Source organism: Centroberyx gerrardi, chromosome 7 (assembly GCF_048128805.1).
Source record: "Centroberyx gerrardi isolate f3 chromosome 7, fCenGer3.hap1.cur.20231027, whole genome shotgun sequence".
NCBI lineage: Eukaryota > Metazoa > Chordata > Actinopteri > Beryciformes > Berycidae > Centroberyx > Centroberyx gerrardi.
The window spans coordinates 8633145-8658818 of record NC_136003.1 but is presented as its reverse complement, the minus strand read 5'-3'; the positions used below and the strand labels follow the sequence as shown (position 1 = coordinate 8658818).

The window sequence follows — 25674 nt, the reverse complement described above, 5'->3', positions numbered from 1 at the left end:
ACTGGGAAATAAAAAAAGATGTAAAATTAGCACAACAGCAAAGTATTTTTAAAAATGCGACAAAATATGCATGCACATAAAGTCCGTCAACTGTAGCATAAGAACTAGAGTATCATTTTTCATCTCATTTTTTTTTCCTGCTTTGCATAAATGATGTCTAAATGAGCAGACTGCCACATCCAACATGGCTGCCAAGCTCTAAGCGCGGCTGGGGAAAAGGTCACACATTCATTCTGCCTCATGGACCCACTTCTGTTTTTTGGTTTCATGCCTCTATATTTAATAGTTGTGAAGAAATCTTGGTGGACTGACACAGGGAAGAATAGTCACACACACACACACACACACACACACACACACACATCTCCCTATGGGATGTACAAACTTAACTAGGCAACCGTACATCAGCGTTCATTAACGAGCCAGTGCCGCTGTAATGGGTGTGTGTTGTCAGTTTTGTGTTTGTCACAGGAAAAGCAGAACGCAGCTGGTGTATCACCATCTGATGGAGATACAGGGTGTACCAGCAGCTTCACTGTAAACACACACACACACACACACGCGGCTGTATCGTGTGTGTGTGTGTGTGATTACGTAAGGCAGCCAGTGAGTGTATTCCTGGGGGAGCCTGCCTTATGCCGGAGTGCAGATGTCCAAAGCAGAGCAAAAACCGCCCGAGGCCACACACACACTCACTGATGAGCTGTTTAGATAGACCGGTATTGGAAGTGTGAAATAGACTCGTTTGCTTTGCGGATGCATTGAAGATGTGTGTGTGTGTGTGTGTGTGTGTGTGTGTGTATGTGTGTTTCCCCTACATTCGTTTAACAGCGGTGGGGTCGCAGCAGCAGGACAAGTGCAACCACCAAATGTATCAAAAAATGATGTGATAAAGTGATGTAACTCAATTTTACTCTAAAAGAAGAAAAACAAAGTGCAGATACAGTAATTGGGCTTTATCATAACAAAGTATGCCAGTAAGAATAGTATAGTGCTGTAACCCACAGTAGAACGAAAATTGGAACCAAAATGTAGATGGCTGTGGAAACAAAACCAAAAAAATAATCCCCAACCATTGCTACAAAACCATCAGAGGAAATGGTGTGTGTGTGAGAGTGTGTTTTTGCATGTGGTGTCAAATCATGTCAATCTTTACATTGTTTTGTTCTTTTTAAACGGTCTTGTTTAGAATTAAAGCTTCAATTTTGCCTGTTTCTGCCATTTACTCTCATTGGGTTTGGTGAGTGGGGTTTTTGTTGATGTTGTGCAATGTTTTAAAAGCCTTTCTTTGTGAAATACATTTAAAAAGCCAGCTCATAATAGTCATTTTCAGTGTATGTCAGAACTTTCCCATAATCACGAATATTGACAATTGATTTATGTAACAGTAGTCACCAAAAGAAAATTAGGATTAAAAGTGCTTATAGAGGGCATGAGTTAACCCCAAGTCTGAGGACGGACCACAAAGGAGATGAAGAAAGAAAAGGAGGAGAAAGGAGCCAAAGTGATTAGAAACCTGATTCTACCAGGCATGAATTAAAGGAATAAGGAATCCTTGCAGGGAGCAGCTATCTGACTAGCAATGAGAAAGTTTTCTAATTCTTACCATGCTCTAGTCTGTTGGCAGCAAAGATAGCCGAATATGTAAAACAAAGCAAGATAAAAAATAGATGGTTTCTGACCCAGAGCGGCCCAAAATCCAAATCTCATTAAGGGTCCCCAAAAGGCTAGAGGTCCCTGTGTGTGTGTGTGTGTGTGTGTGTGTGTGTGTGTATGTGTGTGTGTGTGTGTGTGTGTGCGCACTCACGCGTGCGGCCGGAGGTTGATGTAGTTCTTGGGCACGAAGCCTTTTCTGTTGTGGAGCTCCGCTGTGTACCAGTTAGGATCATCCTCCATGTTGGTGATCTAGGAGGGAACACACACACACACGCACACACACACACACGCACACACACATACACACACACACACACACACACAAATGAAATATTTGCCCATTATGATGCTGACGCAGGCTATTACTATCTGGGTGAAAGACCACTACCCCTTCATCCCTCTTTCTCTCTCTCTCTCTCTCTCTCTCTCTCTCTCTCTCTCTCTCTCTCCTCTCTCTATCAATCTCCCCCTCGCCTCTCCTCTTCTATTACCCGGTACAGTGGTTTTCATCCTTTTTTGTGTGAACCGAGGCCCTTAAAAAACTCAATTCCAAAGCGCCCCAAATTATTGACAGGTTGAAAAGGTCACACAAAGCCTTTCATGATCACACTCTGGGGCGAGCGGATGGATCTGGCCTGAACTGCATTAACTTGGAAAATCCACACTTCTATTTCCATGAGTTCTTTATTATCATTTAACACTGATATTTCTAAATTGAAGAAACGCATCAAGGCACATTGTGCTTATTCCACAGCAACTAAAGTGCCTCAAATCTCTGGTTAAAAGAGTCATAACTGTCCTCAAGAAATGCTGCGTTCATGTCCCATCGGATTTACCGTAAATAAGAGCTTCCGACGGGGAAAAAACGTTCACGTCAGCCTCCTAGTGGTAATTATAAGTGGGACAAGTGGGATTTTTTTGTTTGCTTCAACATCTCCCACATGGGATCATGAAATCAATATCACGATAATCATAAGGATATTTTTCGATATCAAGATATGGCAAATCACATGTTAAATAAATGTTCATCGCTTTGAACTGAATGGTAATGTTAGGTGTGGCGTCAAACAAAGCTGAAATTTTCAAATCATATTCCTACCATACCTCATTTTGTCAGACTTTTTAAATGAAACATACTTATTATCATCAATTTAGACAGCAGAATTGTGCCATGATATCCCAAAATCACCATATCACGATATGATTCCATTGAAAGACGATAAGCGATAATATTGAATTATCGCCAAGCCCTATAATCGTAATATACCTTATGATAATGTTAAACATAGGGTTACCCAATTTCCCCTCGGGGATCAATAAAGTATTTCTGATTCTGATTCTGATGATTCTTCAATGAAATGTCATCCGGTTCAGTCCATGCACAGCTAACTTAATGCCCACTATGGTGCTGCACATTAAATATGAAATATGAATGGGGTGATGAGGGCACTGCAGGACATTCTTAAATTGTGAGGGACAGATTCACCCAGTTATGGATCTTATTCTTATTCTTCTGTTGTCCACTGTGTTGTGTTCTGCTAAGTCTGTAATCCAATCCAGTTGTGTCTTTGCTTGTCATTATGATATTTTTAGCTGCAGTTTTGTTTAATGCTTTGCTTTGGTTTGAAGTGGGATGTTTTTATAAGCCCTTTGTTTTTTATCTCCACTACAAAAGTTAGAAATTTGCATTTCTGTATTTTTTATTATTGTATTTCATCACTGTTTCTTTGTGCTTTTTATCACTTTGCTTCTATGTTTATCACTGCGACTAAACTAAACTAAACTAAACTAAACTAAACTAAACTAAGGAACCATGACTAACTCTGTCCTACAGTGGTTTATTACAACAGTTATAACTGTGGCTTAGGACAAAAGACTATTTTTGGGCAACGTAACAGCTTCACAGCACCGGAAAACAAAATGTGATGCATTTTTAAATGTCTATTGAAATGCTTCCTGCCAATAAGAAGCTCCTCTACAGTCAACGCAGCAAACGATGAAGAAGCTCCTTGGGCAATATTGCCCATCTGCCAAAAAGTTGCCCTATGCATCACTGGCTTCAGGAACCGAATTTCATGCAACAGCTACTTTGATGGTTCCGACGGTGCTGTGCATTTAAAATGTGAGGTACAGAATGCTTTTCCTACCAGTTTTACCTGTTTAACTCCAACTCAGTGGCAGTAGTAGGATAAGAAAAGTAATGATGTATTGTTAAAGGTCTATTTCACACAGATGGAGAGAGAGAAGAGTCCATTCTTCTCAGGGGATCATCTATTTTCTCTTACCTGCTTTATAATATCATCTTTCAATCTATTAAAATATCTGAAGAGCCTTTTTTTCCCCAATAAAATCCCCTTTCCTCACTAAATCCTTCATATTAGACCACATTCAGTCTTTGTTAGAACATAAAAACACACCAAGGAACAGTTTTCTTTCAGCTGTCATTTGCTGTGATGTTTCTCAGTTGCTGTTAATCCCAAGTTGTAACATTAATGTTTTGGGGTTTGGGGGGGGGGAAATAGAAACCTGTGTATTTGTGTCCTACTTTTTGCGTCCCTTGTGCTGGACTTGGCCACACACTTTAAACAGAATTTCAGAGCAACTGCTTTATAATTTAACTAATCAGCTATTTTTAATCATTTCATTATGAGTCTACACTATGGACATGATATAAAGCAAATATACCCGAATACAGAAATACACAAAAGCTATCTGTTGTGTGTAAAGACAGTCACAGAAAACCAATTTAATACTCTTTTCTGTGATGAACAACTTGCCCGACACTATCTGAATCGTCGCCCATCTGGCGCCGCAAGCGGGAACGAACAAAAAGCTAAGAATTATTTAAAAGTGTGTGTGTAGTGTTTGACCCGGGCCTGAACCACAGCTCTTTTTTGCCGGGGACCAGACAGCAGCTTGTCCCAGCAGGGGGAACAGAGAGGAAGCGCGTGGCACACAAATTGAGCGAGTGTTACATAAAGTGCTGGTCCCATTTCAGCTTAATGCATCGCTGCGGCCATAAAACACGACTAAAACCCTGATACTGTCCGCCTAGGCAGCAACAGCATGTCTATTATTTTACACAGACATAAGGTGGAGGGCTGTAGGTCTGTTAGTAAAGCCAACAACCAATTACATCATGATTTACAGGCAGGTAACAGTACGAATACTCTCTGAATCTGATACTGACATTGACTAATAAAGCTGTATTGTATTTTATTACATTTAATATGGAGGCTGTTGTATCCTCTGTCAATCAGTCTGAGTGTGTGTGTCGTGTGTGTGTGTCAGCCAATCTATCTGTGCAACATGGCGGCAAAACTAAATATCAATCTCAGGTTAACTTTGTCATTCAAAATTTATATCTAACATATGAAGTATGACATTTGGCGACTCCATCTGCTCCAAAAAACACTGAATGTGCAGGGAATAGGAATGATGCTGACACGCTACTGGATTTGTGTGTTGTTTAATATGGGGACTATTTACAGTGTGTGCCTGTGATGAATAATATAGTACCGCATATAATTAAAGGAAACGCTCAGATCCTCAGACACTCTTATATATCATCAATCTGTGATGTTTAATGCATTCCAAGAGTTATTTTGTGTTGTTATGTACTTTTTTGGTGCATCCACTTTCCCTCAAGCTGCCTCGTCTACTTCTACTTCAGTTAGCGATTTCCTACATTTCCCAGAATGCCTTTCAACAAGCCACAGACATTGTGCAGGAATTTGTCAGCGTTGTTTTACATATTGGTGGAGAGAGTGATAGTGATAGCAATAGCATGGTAAGAAACTGAGAGCGAGAGTTTTTCCAGTCAAGAAAAAGTGAGAGTCACACACACGTCTTGTGGCTGCATTGCATTCTGGTCTATTGAGGCTACTGTCAGTGGAGAAATTGGTCTCTCTTCTCTCCTATGATGGATTTCTCCCTGTATGATTGTTGAACGTCGAGTCTAGAAAGAAGCTCTTACTTGATTCTGAGGGACTGACACCAAAATCTGATGTTTAGTGCTGTTTTAGGTCATTTTAAAGTCTGAACCAGAGCTTGCTAGCCTGTTACATTGTATCGGTCCGGTTTGTTTCAGGACTTTTAATTTGACGACGTAATCCTCTGCGATGCGTCGGCCGTACTTCCACTCTGGGGCAGCTGGGAGGTTTTTCTCTAACTAGTGAGATTTTAAGGCTTAAAATATATATATAAGGAAGGGTCAGATGACTTGTAAAAAGTATTGACAAGACAGAAGAACTCCCCTGTCAGAGGTATGTCTGCATTAGGTGAGTGTATATTTGTTTGTTTTTCGTAAAATACTGATCGAGGCGGCGGGTGTGCCGTTTTGCACATAAGAAAACACTGCGGTTCCTTAACGACCGTGGAGAAAAAAAGAGAACAGAATATCGTTAATGACTCTAGGAGATTACAATACCAACCAAGCTAGGGTCGGAAACTCTTTCCTCGTTGCTGTAATTTGGCTAAAAACAACCCAAACAACCCGCCGTGAACCAACAAAGCACTGCACACGTATGGTCATTTCCTCTCTTTGTTTCGGAATTCATCAAAGTTGTTTTCACACCAGAAATGACGCTGATATTTGGCTAACCGAGTCCGCACGACGTGTTCGCACCTTCAAATTTAGCAAGAAGTTTTCTCAAGTCCACGCCAAATGATGTAGGTGTGAAAGCCACTTTAAATAGCTAAACATCTCCATGTGACGTCACATCCTCTACATTTGATCCACAGGAATAAGAAAAATACACCACCAATGGATGTTTCTTTAAAGGCCCTGACACACCAAACCGACTTCAAAGAACCAGCGGTGACGAAGGCCGACTGTTGCGTCGCCTCACGTCGCCTGCGTCTGGTCCAAAAAGTTGCACTTGAACACACCGCAAAGACTACAGCCGACGGCCAACTAGCACGTACGTTCTGCGCCTGCGTGAGGGGAAATAACCATATGTCTGATAAGAAGTTGCAAATGGCACTGGCGTTGTCAGCCCTTGGTCTTTTGGTTGTGGAAGAAGAAAGGAAGAGGCGGAGGCGAAAAATAAGGAGAAACCGCACTAAATGGGTGAAATCATGAATAACGTTACTCCAGCGACAGGCTCAAGGGGCTTTCCCGAACCTGTGTCGAGAGCTGGAGATAAATGAAACCTCCGATTTTAAAAATTTCGCTCGGCTCTTTCCTGTTCAGTTCCACATGTTGAAGGAATTTATCAGTCCAATCATCCAGAGGCAAAACACGAACTACCAATCAGAGTGATCTCTCTCACCGACGGCTCCGACGCCGATTCAACATGCTCAATAGGCCGAAAAGACGCCGACAGGGTCCGACTAGTGCCGACGGTGCGGGACACACCGCAAAAACTAGGGACACCGACGCTTACCGACGGCCCGACATTGCCCGACGGCCGACCGTCGGCCTGGTGTGTCAGGGCCTTAACAGCGTTTAAGTATTTTAGGGCGGATTTTTCCTTTTTTTACCAGCTTGAAATACGATAGTCATTTTGAAACTACTCTTGCCATTCTTCAAGCTACTGCAGTTGGCATCGGACCTTTCTGTGCGTGCCTGCTGTACGCAGATACACTGTTGACAGCCACCGGCCGCACCGGCGACAAAACACCCCATTGCAATGTAAAGTCTGTCACAGTTTGTGTAATGTTACAGACATTTCTGCACTCTGTCTGTACACTTGTGTCTTTAGCCGGCAACAGCAGCACCAGGATACAGAATGTCAGAGCTGTAGACGCTTCAGTTATAATTGTTATAATTATCACAGCCGAGAGAGAGGGACAGAGAGAGAGAGAGAGAGGGAGAGAGAGAGAGAGAGAGAGAGAGAAGTGGTTGATCTGCATTTAATCTCTTGGTCCACCACTCTGTGCTGCTCTAGGAGCAGGGTTAATGTGTGTGTGTGTGTGTGTGTGTGTGTATGTTTGCGTGCATGTGTGTAACTGCAAGAGCGCATAACAGAGAAAGTGAATCTGCACATGTCGAGATGTTTAGATGTTTAAATAGATAGATAGATAGATAGAGACAGAGATGGAGAAAGAGAGAGAAACTACATATAAAGTGAGTCATTCTTTTCCTTACCTTTAGCAAGTCTCCCTTGTTGAAACTCAGTTCATCGCCCTCCGTGGCACGGAACGTATACAGAGCCACCGCTTCCATAAGGAAAACCCCCAGCGCGCACACACACACACACACACTCACACACACACACACACACACTCTCTCTCCAACACACCTCACACACTCCGAGACCCCCACTAACCCCTCTGGTGCAGGGGGAGAGAGGGGGGGAGAGAAATGGAAAATTAAAAAAACCCACAAGAACCGATAAAGGTAGAGGAGTACAGATGCAATGAGAGACGGAGGAGGAGAGGAGGAGAAGAAGAGGAGGAGGAGGAGGTCTCGGTCGTCCGCGGATCCAGAGGGAGAGAGAGAAGGGGTAGAGAGAGAGAGAGAGAGAGAGAGAGAGAGAGTCAGATTGGAGGAGGAGGAGAGAGAGAGAGTGAGCTCGGCGAGGGGAAAAACACGACTGGCTGCTGCTCAGCACCACACTGCCATGAGTAACACTGAGAGAGAGAGAGAGAGAGAGAGAGCAGGGGCAACGGAGTGGGAGGCACTTCCTGTGTATATATTTGTCTCACTTACAGTTTGCGTGGCTTCTGTGTATTGTGTGTGTGTGTGTGTGTCTTCAATCAATTGTGTGTGTGTGTGTGTGTTTGTTCTTGTACTCCTATCCGTGTGAGAACCAATTTGAGCTTCACACCTTCGGAGTGAGGACAGTTTTTGCAATGTGAGTTCATTGTGGCCACCTCTTCTTCTTCTTCTTCTTCTTCTTCTTCTTTTTCTTCTTCTTCTTCAAAGGGCTGGTTCAGGATGAGGATTTGGATTTAGGGTTAAGGTTTGAATTCAGATTAGGATTAAGTTAAGGTAAGGGTTAGGGTTAGGGTTAGGGTTATGGTTAAGATTAAGGTTAGTTTAGGGTTAGAAATTGGGTTTAAAGGTTAATTTTAGGATAAGCATAAGAGCAGGCATATTGTGCTAACAGGTAAAGGTTAGGGCATGAATGTAGTCAATGGAAAGTCCTCATAAGGATGGACGTACAAGGGTGTGTGTGTGTGTGTGCGTGTGTGTGTGTGTGCGTGTGCATGCATGAGAAACAGGAAAGGGGAGGAGCCTGAGCAGAGTGTTCTTGCCTCTCTGAAAACTTCCTCTCTGCCAAACACAACAAACGGACAATCAGATTAATTACCACAACAATATGAACCACAGTTTTGGATGGATATCAGCTGGGTTTGTGTGAGTGTGTGTGTGTGTGTGCGTGTGTGTGTGTGTGTGAGAGAGATAAATTAATCTTAGAATCAGTGACAATCACGGCGTCCTGGTAGCTCAGCTAAATGTAGATGTAACTGTGACCTCCTAGGCTTAAATCCCTCTTTACTGTTAACTATAAAAAATCATCTTCAGACAATAATAATGATGATGAAAAATATCAACTTTGTTTTCCAACATTGGAAGCGTGATTTGTTTACATTGCTGCGATGGATCTTTTCTGGGCATAAACAAAGAATAGAATAAATCAAGCTCATGTTCATAACTTATTTTTCTAACTACAAATACCCAATGAGGACACTCTCCCTTGTGTGTGTGTGTGCGTGTGTGTGCCACACTAGTACAAAACAGCCTAGAGGCGTTATTGCTACACACCCCAGGGACACACACACACACACATCTGTTACATTTGGTGTGTTTGCGTATTTGCATGCATTTGTGTGCGCATGAGCGCATTTGTGTGCGCTCATGTGCGTTTGTGTGTGTGTGTGTTACTGAGCTACTGAGATACCTGCTCAGCTGCAGCTGCGGAGAACATGAATATGAAAGGAGGAATAGGAGGAGGAGGAGGAGGAGGAGGAGGAGTGGAGGTAAAACTTGTGGTGCATCAAAGGAATTAAACAATGGAAATAGATTATATGGAGAAGAGAAGAGAGGAGAAGAGAAGAGAAGAGAAGAGAAGAGAAGAGAAGAGAAGGGAAGAGAAGAGAAGACGAAAAGAGATGAAGAGAAGAAAACAAAGCAGAACAGCAGGATGAGAGAGCAAGGCCGTGGTTTCAGTAGCATGACCTGTCCAGGAAATCTCCAGTCAGCTGATCGCTTGACTCAGCCAGAGGGAAGAGGGAAGGCGGGAGGAAGAGAGGAGGGGTGGATGCATGGCGACAGAGGAGTGGAAGAGGAAGAGAGGAAGTGGAACTGCCTTTCAGCTAAATGTTCAAAGCACAATCTGTCACTTAACTTGTCCTTAACTACAGGATATATAGTCAGTTGAAGAAAGTAGAAAGTAGATACTGATCATAAAATTTCTCTATATGCGGATGATCTGCTATTGTATATGGATCAGGTACCAACTACACTTCCTAATGTCTTAAATATCTTTAGCAAATTTAGTTCTATATCTGGTTACAAGATTAATTTGAATAAATCATCTCTTTTACCTCTGAATAGTGCCATGGTAGAGCTAAATCTGAATACAGAAATACAAATTGTATTTGGGAATCGATATATGGGCGATTATTTGATTTCAGGCACTTTTGGGTACTTCAGTTTCTCAAAAATAAAATCTCATAAAACCTTCAATTATCTGCCTAAGCTTTATTGTCATTTTGTCAGGAATCATCATCTGAACATTGTTGTAAACATCACTTTAAGGAATTTAAAATATTTAAAATTTTTCCTAGGATGTCAGAGGAAATGGTCATTACCACCACATCATCAAATAATTGTTTAAAACTTTTAAAAAGTAAAAAGTTAGTGCTTTTAAGGCATTTTATGTAACTTCATACCTTACTTCTGATGTCTAAGTGGTTAGAAATATTTTAATTTGATTTAAACATGTTTTAAATCTTTAGATGTGCAACCTTTTCAATATATTCCTAGATCCTGTCAAGAAAGATAAAATTACTCCAACAACAGGTCAATGACTCATGTTTTTTTAATAAAATGTTAAGGAAGGGCTTGTAATATTTAAAAAAACATATATGAAAATCTCTGATTTAAACAGTTTGTTACAAATTTATCTAAAAATATGTCATGTGTTGGTAATGACGAACAGTTGTGGTAATGACAAAATGTTTTGGTAATGACATCTAGAGAAAATTACAAATGTAAAACAGCATTAAACTCATATTTCTTAAGAAAATATTCTTAAACCTTAAAACAATTCTCATTTCATTATAAACCAATCTGTAACTGGCCAGGCTAGGCTAACTTGCTTGCCAAATTTCCAAATGTAAACAACAGGATAGCAACAGCTAAGGTGGTCAATCAACACTCTGACCCCCTTTGTGGTTTCAAACAATATTTTCTCTGAGGATAGGATGTAATTTCAACTGTAATTTCATTTTCTGTTTTGTTTTCAATGTTCTTCTTTTCTGAGGTTCAAGTACACATTCACCCATAGATTAACCCTAGTCTCATTACTGTAAAAACTGAGTTAACAGTACATGGCTTGTTCTTTTAACAGGCCTAAATCTTCTGCTCCATGAGGGAGCATACTTGTTTCCAGACAGAGGCATCAAGCATCATATGCCTTTTAGTAACTGGTTGGGGCTCTGGGACAAGGCCCAGCACATCTGCCGCTCTATACCACAGTATGTCGTCTCTCATTGGCCAGAAGAAACGATTTGCTCCAATCCGACTCATTGTTTTGACCAGAGCAGAACTCTCTGAATCCACATCTTGGATAATGCCGGGATAAGCATCTCCATCATACAGCACCACACACCAGTGTCCTATCAGGCCTTCAGTGATTTCTCCCACTTGAAGAGATGTGCCTTGGCTTTGGCTTTGGCTTTTTTTCTGTCTCGCAGCTCCGACACTAGAGTATTGTGGAACAATAGTGTCTTCCTGAGATCACTAGGCTTTGATTTCATTTGTTGTTGATTTTGATCGTGGTGATTCTTGTGGTTTGAGCTTCTTTGACAGTCTTTCATATCGTTTTTTATATTTCTCCACCTTTCGTAAAGCATTATCCAACTTATGGTTGGCTTCACACAGATCTCTGTACACTTTACTTCTGTTTCTGGTAACTTTTTTCCGTCCTCTTTGTTGTGGGGTTTGTTGCGATGTAGGCTGAGTGGGACCTTCATGTATGGGAATAGGCACAGGGACAGCATTTTGTTGCTCAGGCTGTTGTGTTGGTGACACTGGTGGGGTATTCACTGATAGGTAGTTCTCCATATTTTTTATTTGCTTTTCTTTTGCTCTTTTGTTTGTTTGATTGATTCTCCATTGACGCTTTTTAAGTCTTTGTTCGCGTTTGGATAGCTGTGATATGCATTTCAGTTTACCCGTCTCTTTTCTATTTTTATATTGCTCTTTTTAAGTATCTTTGGTATTGTTCTGGATCCTCTTTAATTCTCTCTCTGTAAGATTTTGACCTTTGGGCTGTTGATTTGGGTGCCATGGCAAAGACACTAAACAAACACAGAAACTCATTAATTTCAGTTATAAATGAGACACAAATATTCAGAATTTTTTTTTAAAATTCATGGTAAAATAACAGGAAATATACATTTGTACAATAAACTAAAACATACATCTATATAGTAATTTTATGAACAAAGAAAAAGCTATCAACTGATATATTTTGTCATTACCACCACAATTTGTATTTACCACCACACCTCATTAAGTGGTGGTAATGACGTGTGGTGGTAATGACATTTCTGAATTTTCAGCTAACCGCTAGCTACTGGTCGAACTTACTAACGTCACCTTCAGAGCTAGCTAGCAATGTACTCAATTTACATAAAAATATGAAGAAATTACACTACAATTCAAAAACATTATCAAACTACAGCTTGTTTGGTAATGACATGCAATAAAAATACTCTCTTACTAGTAAGTATAAATGGGAAAATTTCCTACATTTCTGGTGATCAAAATGTCATTCTTCCTCCTTGACAGCCATGTGCCCCAGTGTCAGTACAGATTTCCATGGTTACCAAATCAACAAACTTTGACCAAACTTTATTGTCCTGCAAATTGTTTGATGTGGCGGTAATGACGGCGATATTAAGGGACATACATATTTTGTATTAAAAAAAGTCACAAATTGTACTTAAGTTAAATATTTGAGAGGAAATCATTGATTCAACTGTATTTATAGTAATACATACTAAAAAGTATATGATTTTTTTTTTTTTTTCTAGAGAATTACAAGACCAAACATCAAAACTCAGTGTTGGGGACAAGGTGAAAATGGTGAAATTCCAACATAAAACAGTAAAAAAGCAGATAAAAATAAATGATTCCAAGAGAATAATGAAGTATAGAGGAGTAATTAAGCATACTAAGCAATGATAACATAAATAACAGGAAAAAACTTTTTTTTTCTTAAAAATACATCCCAGGGACATGAAAGTTACCCAAATTAAATAATCACCCATATATGCCTCATTAGATACAATAGTAGCAAAGAATGATAAAGGAATCTATAAAACAATTAAAGGAGACCTAAACAAGTGGCTCAATTTAACAGTATCTTTGGCAGGACGAATTTCAATTATTAAGATGAACATTCTACAGAGAGTCAATTTTTTAGCTAGCATGTTGCCTTTATCACCACCAGACGGGTTCTGGGACAAGCTGCAGACTAGAATTTCAAAATATATTTGGAAAGAACAATATCCAAGAATCAGATACACAGTATTACAGTATGATAAAAAAAAGTGGAGGCCTTAATGTTCCCAATTTTGAGTTATATTATTATTCCTTTATGCTTCGAGCATTGGAAAATTGGTTTGAAGAAAGGACAAATGTATCCTGGGTTGAAATTGAAAAAAATATAGTTTCACCACTTCATTAATTAATTTGGACCAATTATTGGCCAAGCTGTTAAGGTGTGGAAACATATAGAGAAATTGTGTAAATGGGAAGTAGACTGGCATAATAATACACCGATTTTTCAAAATAAATTGTTACGTATTGGAAACAAAGCCATCCAATTCCCACAGTGGCAAACCCGCGGGATACATTACCTTTCAGATATAATAAACAATGACGGCCTAATGTCTTTCCAAGATTTGAAATATACATACAATTTACCTGGCTCATCTTTTTTTTTTTATTTACAACTACGCACTGCCATGCGTACATATGGAGTACCCTGGAATCATCCTCTGCCAACACATCCAATGGTTAAGCTCTTACAGAGCTTAAATGGTGGAAGTGGCCTTACTTCATACATATATAAAAAGATGCAACAGAAATGACTTGGATATATTGGTATTATTACAGTATGGAATGTAGATTTGAAAAATGATGGACAGGCTATTGATTGGAAGAGAATATGGAACAACATTTCTCTAACATCACGTAATTATAATCACCAATTGATACAGTACAAAATGATCCACAGATATTATTTGTCAACTAGGAAATGTTGTCAGCTGAGGATGATCCCAAGCCCAATATGCTTTCTGTGTAACCAAAAGACTATTGGTACGTATGTACACATGTTTTTGGAGTATTCTTCAGTTAAACAGTTTTGGAGCCAAGTGATTGACATAGTATCAGATATCATTGGGGTTCAGATACCGTGCCTCCTAAACATTGTATTGCTGAACGATGATTCTTCTCTTAATTTATTAAACCATCACAAAAGGGTTCTTTTTGCTGGCTTAATTGCAGCCAAAAAAGCCTTATCACAAGATGGATACCCCCACATACTCTATCTATTAATCAATGGATATCTTCCTTTCATAATGTACTAGACTTAGAATTGTCAATTGCATCTGCAAACAATGCTAAAGGAGAAACATTAGAGGCTGTTAAAAGAGCTGCTGACCTGGTGATATCTTTTATGTAAAATATGATTGTAGATATGTGTATATTTTTATACGAGGAAGGGCAAGTCTGAGGGGGTACATGCCTAGTTTTGTGTACAATTATGATATGCTATATTAATATACGTATGAATAGATGAACTTCTACGATTGCAGATAAGCAACACTGTATTATTTGTGAAGCGGCAAGAGGGGTGGGGGGTAGGGTGTGGGAGGCCGAGCCTTTTTTTTGTATTTACGTGTGTATAATTTGTATGTTTATGCCACCTCGTGAGGATGGCGTGGAAAAACTAATAAAAAGTTGGTCACAAAAAAAAAAGAAAGTAGCTGCACCGCTTTCTCATGTGCTAAACAGAGAAAAGTGTCAAATAAAGTGTCTTACTGCCTTATTGGCTATAGGTTAAAGGGATTGTGGTTAAAAGAATGTTGTGTGGGGTTCACATTTCTTTCAATTTAAAGAGTAACTTAACACCAAACCCAAATCTGTGTAAAGCCTTACATCTAATGGTAAAGAGCATGCGACTGAAACTGCCATCTGCTATTGGCTGATCTTTGGTGCCAGATCTTAGCGTACAACAGGTGGTGACATCATCTGGCACCAAAGATCAGCCAATTACAGATGGCAATTTCAGTAGCATGCTTGTTTTACTTACCTTTTATTTACCTACATGAAATTCTGGTGTTAGGTATGGAATGCAATCGATACCTAACACCAGAATTTCATGTAGGTAAATAGGGAAAATATGCAGCGTCTCAATGAAGGGAGATGGGACGCTCATCCAGATAGTTGTAATTTTACATCAAAAGGTACAGCACACCACCTCCAAGTTGGCTGTACTACACCCGGTTTCACCATTCGCCACACTGACTACATCTACATGCACGATTATCTAATTACTCCCTTAAACGTCATGATGAGAGCAATCAAGGAGACTGTGGTTGAAAAAGATTGTTCCATCAATATTCCCGTTTTCCTGCAATCTCACATGCTGTCGGTATTGATCGAATGCATCAATCGCCTCCTCCTCTAAACAGCTTCAAGTGATGTCAGTTATTTCCCCTAGTCATAAAACGCAATCATATTCTCTGATTGAACTTCCACACTAGTTAAATGCGGAAGCTCAAGAGAAGTCTGGATGTAAACAAAGATGGTATAGCTGCATGTGATTATAAAGAAATTAAGTATGATATCACATCAAAACTCTGGTGGACAGGCTTTCTCATACAGTTCTCCATATGTGAAATACAATAAATATTCATTTACATATTCTTTACTTTTATTGTTTATTTTTTACAGGGATCATGCACAATTAAAGTTGTACCAGAGTTTGCAATTTGCATCTGGGCATTGGGTACAATCAATAGAAACACACAATCAACAATAGATGCTGTACAATACAAAACATGACACATGAATAACCCAACAGTAGTGAAATGCCCATTGCCAAGACCATGAAATAGTCAGACCCAAAGTTGTCATATCAGATAAAATTAGCCATACAAGGCAATCATTAGTGGTGACAAGACTGTGTTGACTTGAGCCAGAAGTTAACTTGGATTTACTATAAAAGCAGTAAAGCTTTCACACTCAAAAGCCCAAAAACAAACATTTATTTGTATGAAAATATTGTGGATTATGACTTTAAAGTCTGTACATTTGTTCACTGTACTATTGTGTAATTACAGTTTACAATTACAGTTTTCTCACTAACATCCCATTGTCGTCACTTACAAAATCCAATACGCACACATACACTCACAGTTACACAGAGAGGTAGACAGACAGACAGACTGACAGGCACGCACACACACACACACACACACACACACACACACAAAGGGACATTTAGTATGCGAGCTAGTGCTTTTCTGCCTGAGTGACGACGCTAACATTCCCTCCTGTCAAGGGCAGTGATGCAGAGAACATGAAAAAGTCAGTTAACGCACAGGTTTGTGTGTGTGTGTGTGTGTGTGTGTGTGTGTAGGTGTGTGTGTGTGTGTGTGTGTGTGTGAGAGAGACAGGCATAGCTGAGCAGAGCTCTCAGCGGAAGCGAGTGGGCAACAGAGGAAAAGCAGGTGGGCACAAAGACTCTCAACTTCCCCTGAAAGACAATGACAACAGGCTGCCTCTCTCCATCTGTTTTGTCTACAGCCCACTCTCTCATCACCTCGTTCTCTCTCTCTCTCGCTCTCTCTCTCTCTCTCTTCTTCTCTTTCTGTCTCTTTCATTTCTCCTTTTCTGTTTGACATGTTCAGAAAGGATTTCTGTCTGCTCTGTCCACATCTCTTCTTTTCCACTTGGTCTTTGTCCCTTCCTCCCTCTTTATATCTCTCTTTAATATTTCCCTCTCTCTCTCTCTCTCTCTCTCTCTCTCTCCCTCTAGTGTTACCAGGCTTACTGATGTGTTCCAGTGGCAGTTGGTCTTTCTACCACAATTAGTCAAATTTAGAAACATCTCATCTCTGCTCTGCTGCACCAAATGAACAATCAACAGATTTAAAGGTGCTATGTAGCATTTTTAAACATCAATATATAATTGTCAGGTTCATTGTGATAATTGGGATGGTATGATTACCATAAACAAATGTGACCAAGGTCGAGATGATTTGTAGCCTCTATCGCATGCCAGTGGTATGGGGAGATAAAGCGGAAGTCTCGCTAAAATCCACAGCTGATATAGAGCCGCTAGCCATGCTAGCAGAGCTAACATTAGGTAGTTAGGCAAGGGTACAATTACTATTGACATGAGGTGTTTTGTACCTGATTGTGACCATTATAATGCAAAAAACAATTGCTCCTTTTATATATTTCCATTGGACGTCAAGGAAAGGAAGAGATGGATCCATCAAGTGCGTCAAGTGTATGATGGGAAATGAAGTTCTACTTGATCTCCATGATGTTCAAGACATCAAGACTTGTGTATTTCTGCTTGAATTGCCCTCAAATTCTGTAAGTGACAACATATCCCCAAATCCCGTAACATATTGGGAAGCCAGAATGATACATTGCAGAGTTTGCTTATAGTTATTTATGCTGTATTAAGTAGGAATGTCTATACCGGATGTGATGTTGTCTTTACCTCCCTATTGTTAGTACTAGTGTTACGGACATGTTTCTGACCACATTTCTCATAACCGCTGTTGTTTTGCCTTCTTTGTTTCTTTGTTCAGAGGTTTTCTCTTATGCTTTACTGAAGCAGCTAAACATGTTGGAAGTGATTTTTCCTGTTTTGCCCCGTAAAGCTATCTCCCTTTGTGCCATAAAGCAATACAGCAGATTTCCTGTGAAATTCAACCTAGTGACACACAATGTAAAATACAGCGTAGAGGCTGGTAGAGGCCGCCACTCCTCTTGCGATGGTTTATTTGTTTACAGTAATTATACTAATGTCTCGAATTGTGGTAATGATTTATTGGTGTTAAAATGCTACACATGGCACCTTTAAAGCAGTCAACCCCCAAACCTGGCTGTCCAGAGTATTCATTCATTTTGAACACCCAAAATGTTCTATGCACACTATGTCAGAGAAACCCAGATAAACTTTTCTGTGTAAAGTAGGCTCACTGTGTTGTGAACACCCAGCCCACTCTCGATGCTGCCAACACGTTCCCTTACACTTGCAGTTTGTCTCTAATTTTCATATGCATCAAATTCAATTCATCTGATGTTTTATTACTTACAACTTTTACATTTATTAAGTAAAATAAACATGAACATGTCAAATTTGACAGTAAGTTCCCCAGGACAGTGAGTTAGGGCAGCTGTTCCCATCTGGATGAATGGCTCTTTGCAAACCCAGTGGGATCATTTTTTATGTTTTTTTCTAAAACTGTTGGATCAAATCACATCAATTCAAGTTTTTTTTTGTTTTTGTTTTGGTGTATGCCCTTTGGAGAATCTGGTAACAACAATCATAGGCCGAAGGACTACAGCAGAGAGCTCGCAAAATAGTATATGAAGCAGGCTGTTATACATTTCAAGATGTCATTTTGCAGTTACACTCTTAAAGGATGTCATTTTTAACACATCTGTGTGTCTTCTTTGGGACTACACACAGTTGTGCTACTTTTCAACACAACACATGTTAATGACAATACATTGTAGCACAACATGTGTCGTTATTAACATATCTTGTGTTGAAAAGTAACACAAGTGTGTGTAGTCCCAAAGAAGACACACAAATGTGTTAAAATGACACGTGATTTGGAAGAAAAAAAGCCTTGATGCTGATTGCTGATAGCTAAGGTCAGACTTGAAGTCATAGGGGTGAACTCACATCAGGTATGCATGTAAAACATGTTCTATAAAAGCGAAATATTGCTTTAAAGCCATTAATCACTGGGTGAACTGAAGAGTTTTTTTTGTTGTTTACCTGTTCCAGGTAGGTATGTACACCAGCCCCTAGCGAGCATAATACCATTTACATGTGTGAAAAGATTTAGCTAATAACCTGGCAGGAGTGGCTGGTATTATACATGATCCTGTTTCATGCTCTCTTAGTTTTTCTTGTGTTTTTCTGCTGTTTTCTCCTGCTTCTGGAACCACATGTGCCAAGTTCTGAATCCCGCCAGAACCTCGTCTCCTGTATCTCTACTATTCTCCATCCCTCTGAGCCTTGCTACTGTCTCATTAATGACAAAATAACTGCCCACTCTCCTTAAAGTCACAATGAAATGAAATATTACATTTTCACCTTGTTAGCTAATTCTCCATATAAAATATATCTTTTTAACAATAAATGCCCAAAAATGCACAACATTTTTATTTTCTTGTATTTTTCTAACAACCAATAATACGATCACAGATTCCTCCGCTGCTCTCATCATATAAAACCTGCAACTTCACAACTCTCAAAGTGACACGAGCATTTTTGCCACCATGGTTGCATCCCAGCAGCTGGAATTTATTAATTTTGAAGAATAAAGAATTTGTGATCAAGATGATGTGCAAAGTATATTCTTTTGAATACTTTTGAACAGTCTCTGCCTGCATAATGTCCCACCCCAGCATCCTGTTTTAACTGGAAATACGTTGAATTACAGAAGCAAGACAGCATTGAAATACTGTTTCCTTGAAAACAAAGGAAGAAAGCAGAAATAAAAACCTAAATTCTCCTCTCTCTCATGCCTAATGGCTTGGTCACATTCGATTTCGCCCAACAAATTAGCTAGATATGATGTCATGTGTGATAAGACGGCCATTTCAAAATTTGAAGAGGGCGCAAATATCTAACTAGCTACCACTCGGCACTGAGTTAGTTATTAGCTAATAGCATGCTAGTTAGCTAGTATCAGGGGTAACTTAAAAACATCAAATCCTTAAAGAAATGAAAAGTAACTCTTTTTTTTTCTACCTTTTTGCCGATATTGCTGGACTGTACACCTGTTCACCAATACAGGCCAAAAAAATGACAAAATTAACAGACTGCCTCTTTCCGGTAAACAGCACATTTCTGTTGATGACTCATCCTGCACTTGGGGGCGGATACAAACATTTCATCCAATGACATTTTGCTAACTGTAGGAATTATTCCCCACCACCCCCTGCAAATTTTGTTTTTAGAATGCAAGCTCAGTTTAGCTAGCGACATAGGACTTGCCCAAAAAGCAGCATTTGTATTGGCCAGCCGTGTGAATTCTCAGGTCAGACTTCACCACACTTAAACTCTGTGTGAGCGTGAAGTGGCCAAATTGAAAATTATGTTTTTTATTTATTTGTCTTTTGTGTGGTTTTCTGTAGACGTGAATAAGAGGCAAAGCACATTTTCACATACTTTGGTGCATAGCCTTATATACATACCGGTACACACCTTGATTCTGACTGCATGTCATTATACTACAGTGTTCACTCCTCATATTTCACTCATCACACACAGTGTATACCCGAACTTTTCTGATGATAGCCTGCTGCTGCTCGACTTTTATCACACCAAACTGATAAGGAGGCGGAGTGGATTCACAGTGTGAGAAACTGACCTCGCATGTCAGGAAGAAGCCAGTGGCATGAAGCGGTGCGCTCTGACTCACCACACGGAGGGACTAACCCATATGCTGACAGAGATCTCACCGCCGCAGAGCACCGGTGGAACAGCAGCACTCAAAACACTAGAGAGACAGAAAGACAGAGAATTAGACAAAGGGGAAATGGTGGTCACGTACACACACACACACACACAGCCACCCACACACATACACAATGTCATGACTAATAGCACATTGAGCCATTTGGATGAGAGCTGCTGCCAGTTCCTCAGAATAAGACAGCGACACTGTACTGTGATGGGGTGGCAAAAAGTATCCTGACGTCCCCTGGTCCAAGAATACCAAACAGTCGCTCCTACTGCTGTTTGTCTATCTGTGTGTGTGTGTGTGTGTATGTGTGTGCGTGCGAGTGTCTGCGTGTAAAACTTCTGTGTAAGTGGACTGTTCCTTCAAGGCAGGATGTTCAGACCCTTGAAAACATAGCAACTACTTCAACCAGACTAGCAACACCAACCACACACACACACACACACACACACACACACACACACACACACACACACACACACACACACACACACACACACCCTTTCCCCTGGGTCACAGTAATCCAATAAATCAGAGACACAACCTGAGATTTTCTCATGCAAACATCACTATGTGACCTGCTTCCAAAACGACGAGAAACAGTCTCTCACATCTTTCATCACGCAGCGATACTGACTCAGACACCTAGGTGGGCCAAACACCAAAACTGAGACACACCAGCGTTATACATGCACAGAGGAAACAGCCTGACTCTGCTCACCTCCTGGGGCCAGAGGAGATAGTTTGATAGGACTTGGCTTCACCGTTTCAGCGTTTTCTACCCCTCGCTTGGACCGCTGCTCCCTCTGAATCCTGTACTGAAGAGGAAAAAGGTTAATGAGGGGTAATGTACAGTATGCATCCAGGTTGGCTCAATTATATATATTTTTTAACCTTATTTCCATTCAACAGACCAGGCCACACATTCATTATTTCCCCCCCTAATTGTACACATAAAACAGGAACACAAACAAACAAGCAAAACCAAACAGAAAGAAAAATCATACTTGTGATCCCCTATAAACATAAGCATCCAAAAACTTTCATATGTGGACATATATACATCCACCTGACCCTCCTCACCCTATCCCTGTAAATCTACATACATCCTCCTCACTGAAGCATACACACACAACACACTGCTGAACACATATATTTACATATGTACATGTCAATGTGGGTATATTAAAAAAAAGGGGAATAAAGAAGTGAAAAAGAAACAAGATGAAAATGAGAAAAAAGTTCACAGTATAAGCGTACAATTGACTGTACTAACACTAATATTGTATTGTCAATTGTATTGATATCATACCCAAAAAGAAAAACATTATACTGACACCAAAAAACATAAAGTAAAATAGGGTGTGAACAATGCTAAATCAGATGGAGAACTATAGGAGAAATTAAAACTTTTCCACCATGTCCCCCTGGCTGTGGCCCTTAACGTTGCACTCCTATCTGCTTGTAATATTATTGATCTATTTGGTCTTATTCTAATGTTGCTAGATGCCTAAAATGCAAATGTAAATGTAGGAGGATATATACTAGGAGGCATTTTCACACTACTGGACCCAACCAAATCAGACTGCGCTGTGTTTCAGACTGTGCTTTTCTGTGCTGGTGGGTGTGTTACTCACTGACTACACTGCGGCTGACCAGGAGTAACCTTGGCCGGCGCGTTACACCTAAGGGCGCGGGTTCACCCCGGCATGTGAAAACGGCCCAGGGAGTCACTAATAGGGTCTGAGTGCTGCGAACGAGTGTAATTATATGAAAGCGGGCAGGCTGCGGCGTTTAATGTTAATTAGCTATAATGACTTTTTTTAATCAAGGGTCACCGGTGCTAATCGCATACCAAAGGACACATATGGCTGTAGGGGTTCTGCAGAAAGACCTTCCAAGTTTCTCTCTCATTGAAACCAAACCAGCACCCTCTGATCATGTCCTCTCCTAATAAAACGTAGAACACTGCTGCCCTCTTTTGGCAGAAACTGGACGTGCAGGAGAATGAAAAGTTTTGATCGGCAGTGGGCATCCGCACACAGTTTGACATGTTTTACTGAGTGACCTTTTAAAACTTTTCACCTTCATGAGGTGAGCGCAGAGTCCAGGTTCCCGCTGATTGACCCAGGCTTGATAATGCTCTGCTCCTGGATGACATTTACACAGCCGCAGCTCAGGCAAACATGATAAGGAAGCATCGCCTACCTAAGCCCACTAAAAGTTAGGAATTAGGGTGATAAGTCTCCTATCAACACAACGGGAGTGTGTGTACGGTGTCAGAATGCCAAGGTGAAGTGTTTGATTAGTTAATGTGTGTGTTTCACATGAGATGTTGTTTGCAAAATGCTCGAGGAGAAGTCTGACCCCACCTTGAACTGCAGCTAGTCGGGAGTCTGTTTGATCCCAGACGAGGAATATGTTCTTCAGTTTTGCTTGAGCAACTGCAGTTCTTCTTCTTCACGTACTAATAGAGTTTTATATATTTAAGAGCACAAGGACACGCTGCCCTCGCTGAAGACACATCTCCCGTCACCTCTGGGTGTTTTTGGACAAACCTACTTTAGTGCATAATCCTCCTGCGAACAGGATCATATTATCTGAGCTAAATATTTACTGTTCCAGTGCGTTTCAGAAGCTGTGCCCGCTCTTCTAACGTGGATGTTGTGATGACCGAACTGAATTCATGCAGGACAGCGAGAAAAGAGCAGTTTCATTGCAAAATGCTACACATTCGTTGTAGGAAAAGGATGGCTAGGGTTGAGTTTATTGATGAAGATTTCAAAAACGTGCGATAATATCATCTGTAGGTCTTTAGCTAATAACAATAACAATCCATAGTGAGTTCTGCAAATGTAAAGCAGCCAATATGGGCCAATCAAACACTTATATTTTGTAATGATCTATACTATAGTGAAACTCGCTAACCAGCCTGCCAAGTGCAGTCTCCCTGCCTAAATACTAGCAACCAGTGATGCTTCAAGCGCATGAGAAATAGAGTCTGTCAGCAAACACTGCATTGGTTTCAGAGGTGGGATTGCATGTAGGGCAATAAGATGAAAACATCCTGGGGAAAGGTGAACATGAGGACATACAGTACGAACAGCCTTCGGTAAAGCTTGCCCAACACTCCCAAAGGAGATATCCCTATTGGCAGGGTAGTAATGCACTTGGGATGCATATGGTTGCAGGTTTGAAGCCCGCCTCTGCTCTGTGCTATAGTATAACCTTTGAGATGTTACGTGTCACCCTCCCACAGGATTGAAATGGTATTTCAAACTTTATTCCTGAACTTCAGGTGCTGAGAGGCACAGGTATGGTGCCTCATGAGAGTTTTGTCATCTTAATGATGCCATACGCAAAGAGCTAGAGAGAGAGACAGACAGACAGAGAAAGAAAGTGAGAGATTTTTTTGACCTGCAAGGTGAAACAGATCAACAGCAGGGCTTCTCTATATTTGCATCCTGCAATCTGTGTGAGACAGAGTGAAAGAAATAGAGAGAGAGAGAGAGAGAGAGAGAGAGAGAGAGAGAGAGAGAGAGAGAGAGAGAGAGTGTGTGAACTGTGATTTAATGATTTTACTTGTAAAGCTATCCTGACTTGTCAGATCCATTCTGCTGCAGGCTATAAAACTGGTGTGGCGAACAACAGTAAAGGCATTGTTTGAAGAGCCTGTTCACGCCAGGCCAACCAAGTCTCTCTCTCTCTCTCTCTCTCTCTCTCTCTCTCACACACACACACACACACACACGCACCTAAATCAGCTTGGCTTAGGCTTTCTTTGGCTTATCCCGTGCTTCTTTACATAGCAGACAGAAAGAGCAAGCAAAGGTTGCAGTGAGCTATATCTATTACTGTATATATACTGTATATAGAGAGACAGAGGGAGAGAATGAAGAAAGAGAGAAACACACATAAATAAATGTCTCTGGCATTCAGAGGGCACAATAAATTCATATTAAGCCTTAAATCAGCGACCAGACTTTAAATCATCTGCCAGACTTTGGCACTTTTCTTGTCTGCACTCTGTGACTGAGATGTAAAAAATGGTGTGACGTTTTGATCCCTACCTCTATTTTTAAGCATCAGTCTCTAGATCTACAAACATCTATGCATGGAGCCATCTATTGATAGCTCACTCTACCTTTTATCTATTCATAGCACCTGATCTGGATAAATGGCAACGTGTGTATGTGTATGTGTGTCTGAGATGTGTGTGACGACTGTGTCCCTCCCTCTGTTTTAAACTCTGCTGATGAAACATAAAGAGACAGTGGAAAACTCTGTGTGGTGGAATGCTGTCCTGCAATGTTGGGCTTGTACTGACACACCTGTAACACACACACACACACACACACCGGTCTATCCCCGGCATTGAGAAGTAACGACATGCACTTGCCTGTGTAATAAACCAACACCTTCTTATTCTCAGGGCCCGGCTGTCATGGCTTTCTGGAACAAGGAAAATGACCCAAGTAGTTTCCTGAGAGGAACCTGATTTACCTGAGTGGTTTGTTCAGACTACAGTTGCTAAGCACGTGAAACAAAATAGATAAACCAGGAGAGAGTGAAAGATTTTGTTGACCTACATTTTAAAGTAGTTGTACTAGTCTATCCTAACAATTTGCAATCTTCATGCAGGTCTCTGGGGCGGTGGAATCAAGTCACCTACCCCATACTGAATATGAGAGACATACGGAGAGATATTTTGTTAACCTACAGTATGAATCAGATCAACACTAGTCCTACTCTTCCCACAATGTGCATTCTTCATGCAGGACATTAGAGCAGTGTAAATCAATTCTTCTCCCCCCTACTGAATAACAGGCCCACCCTGTTGCATCTCATCTACTTAGGAAATTTGGATAGAATATATGCCAAACTACTGCATGTATCATCATTAATCTGGCTACACATGGCACAGTGGAAGAGGCTTGCTCAGCTTGATTTACAATCAAAGGACTTTCTCAGTGACATGAATGGATTTCTCAGCAGGGAAGGAAGAGGAGGCTTTTTGTCTTCTTGGCGAGTCAAGCCGCCTTGGTCACACCCTTCCCCGCCTGGCCCCCTCCCGCTCTGCCCGCCATGTTCTGGAGGAGG

At 40.6% G+C, this 25674-nt stretch overlaps 1 protein-coding gene across 1 annotated transcript in view; it reads right to left on the bottom strand.

The window, feature by feature from the left end:
* The window catches only part of grapa (GRB2 related adaptor protein a), a 35086-nt gene extending 26987 nt beyond the window's left edge, over positions 1-8099 (bottom strand). The window contains exons 1-2 of the mRNA XM_071896799.2: positions 7748-8099; positions 1808-1905 (exon numbers count right to left, since the gene is read on the bottom strand). Coding sequence (XP_071752900.1) covers positions 1808-1905; positions 7748-7825 — 176 coding nt within the window. The 5' untranslated portion in view covers positions 7826-8099. The remainder of the gene's footprint in view (positions 1-1807; positions 1906-7747) is intronic.
* Between the last annotated feature and the right edge of the window lie 17575 nt (positions 8100-25674).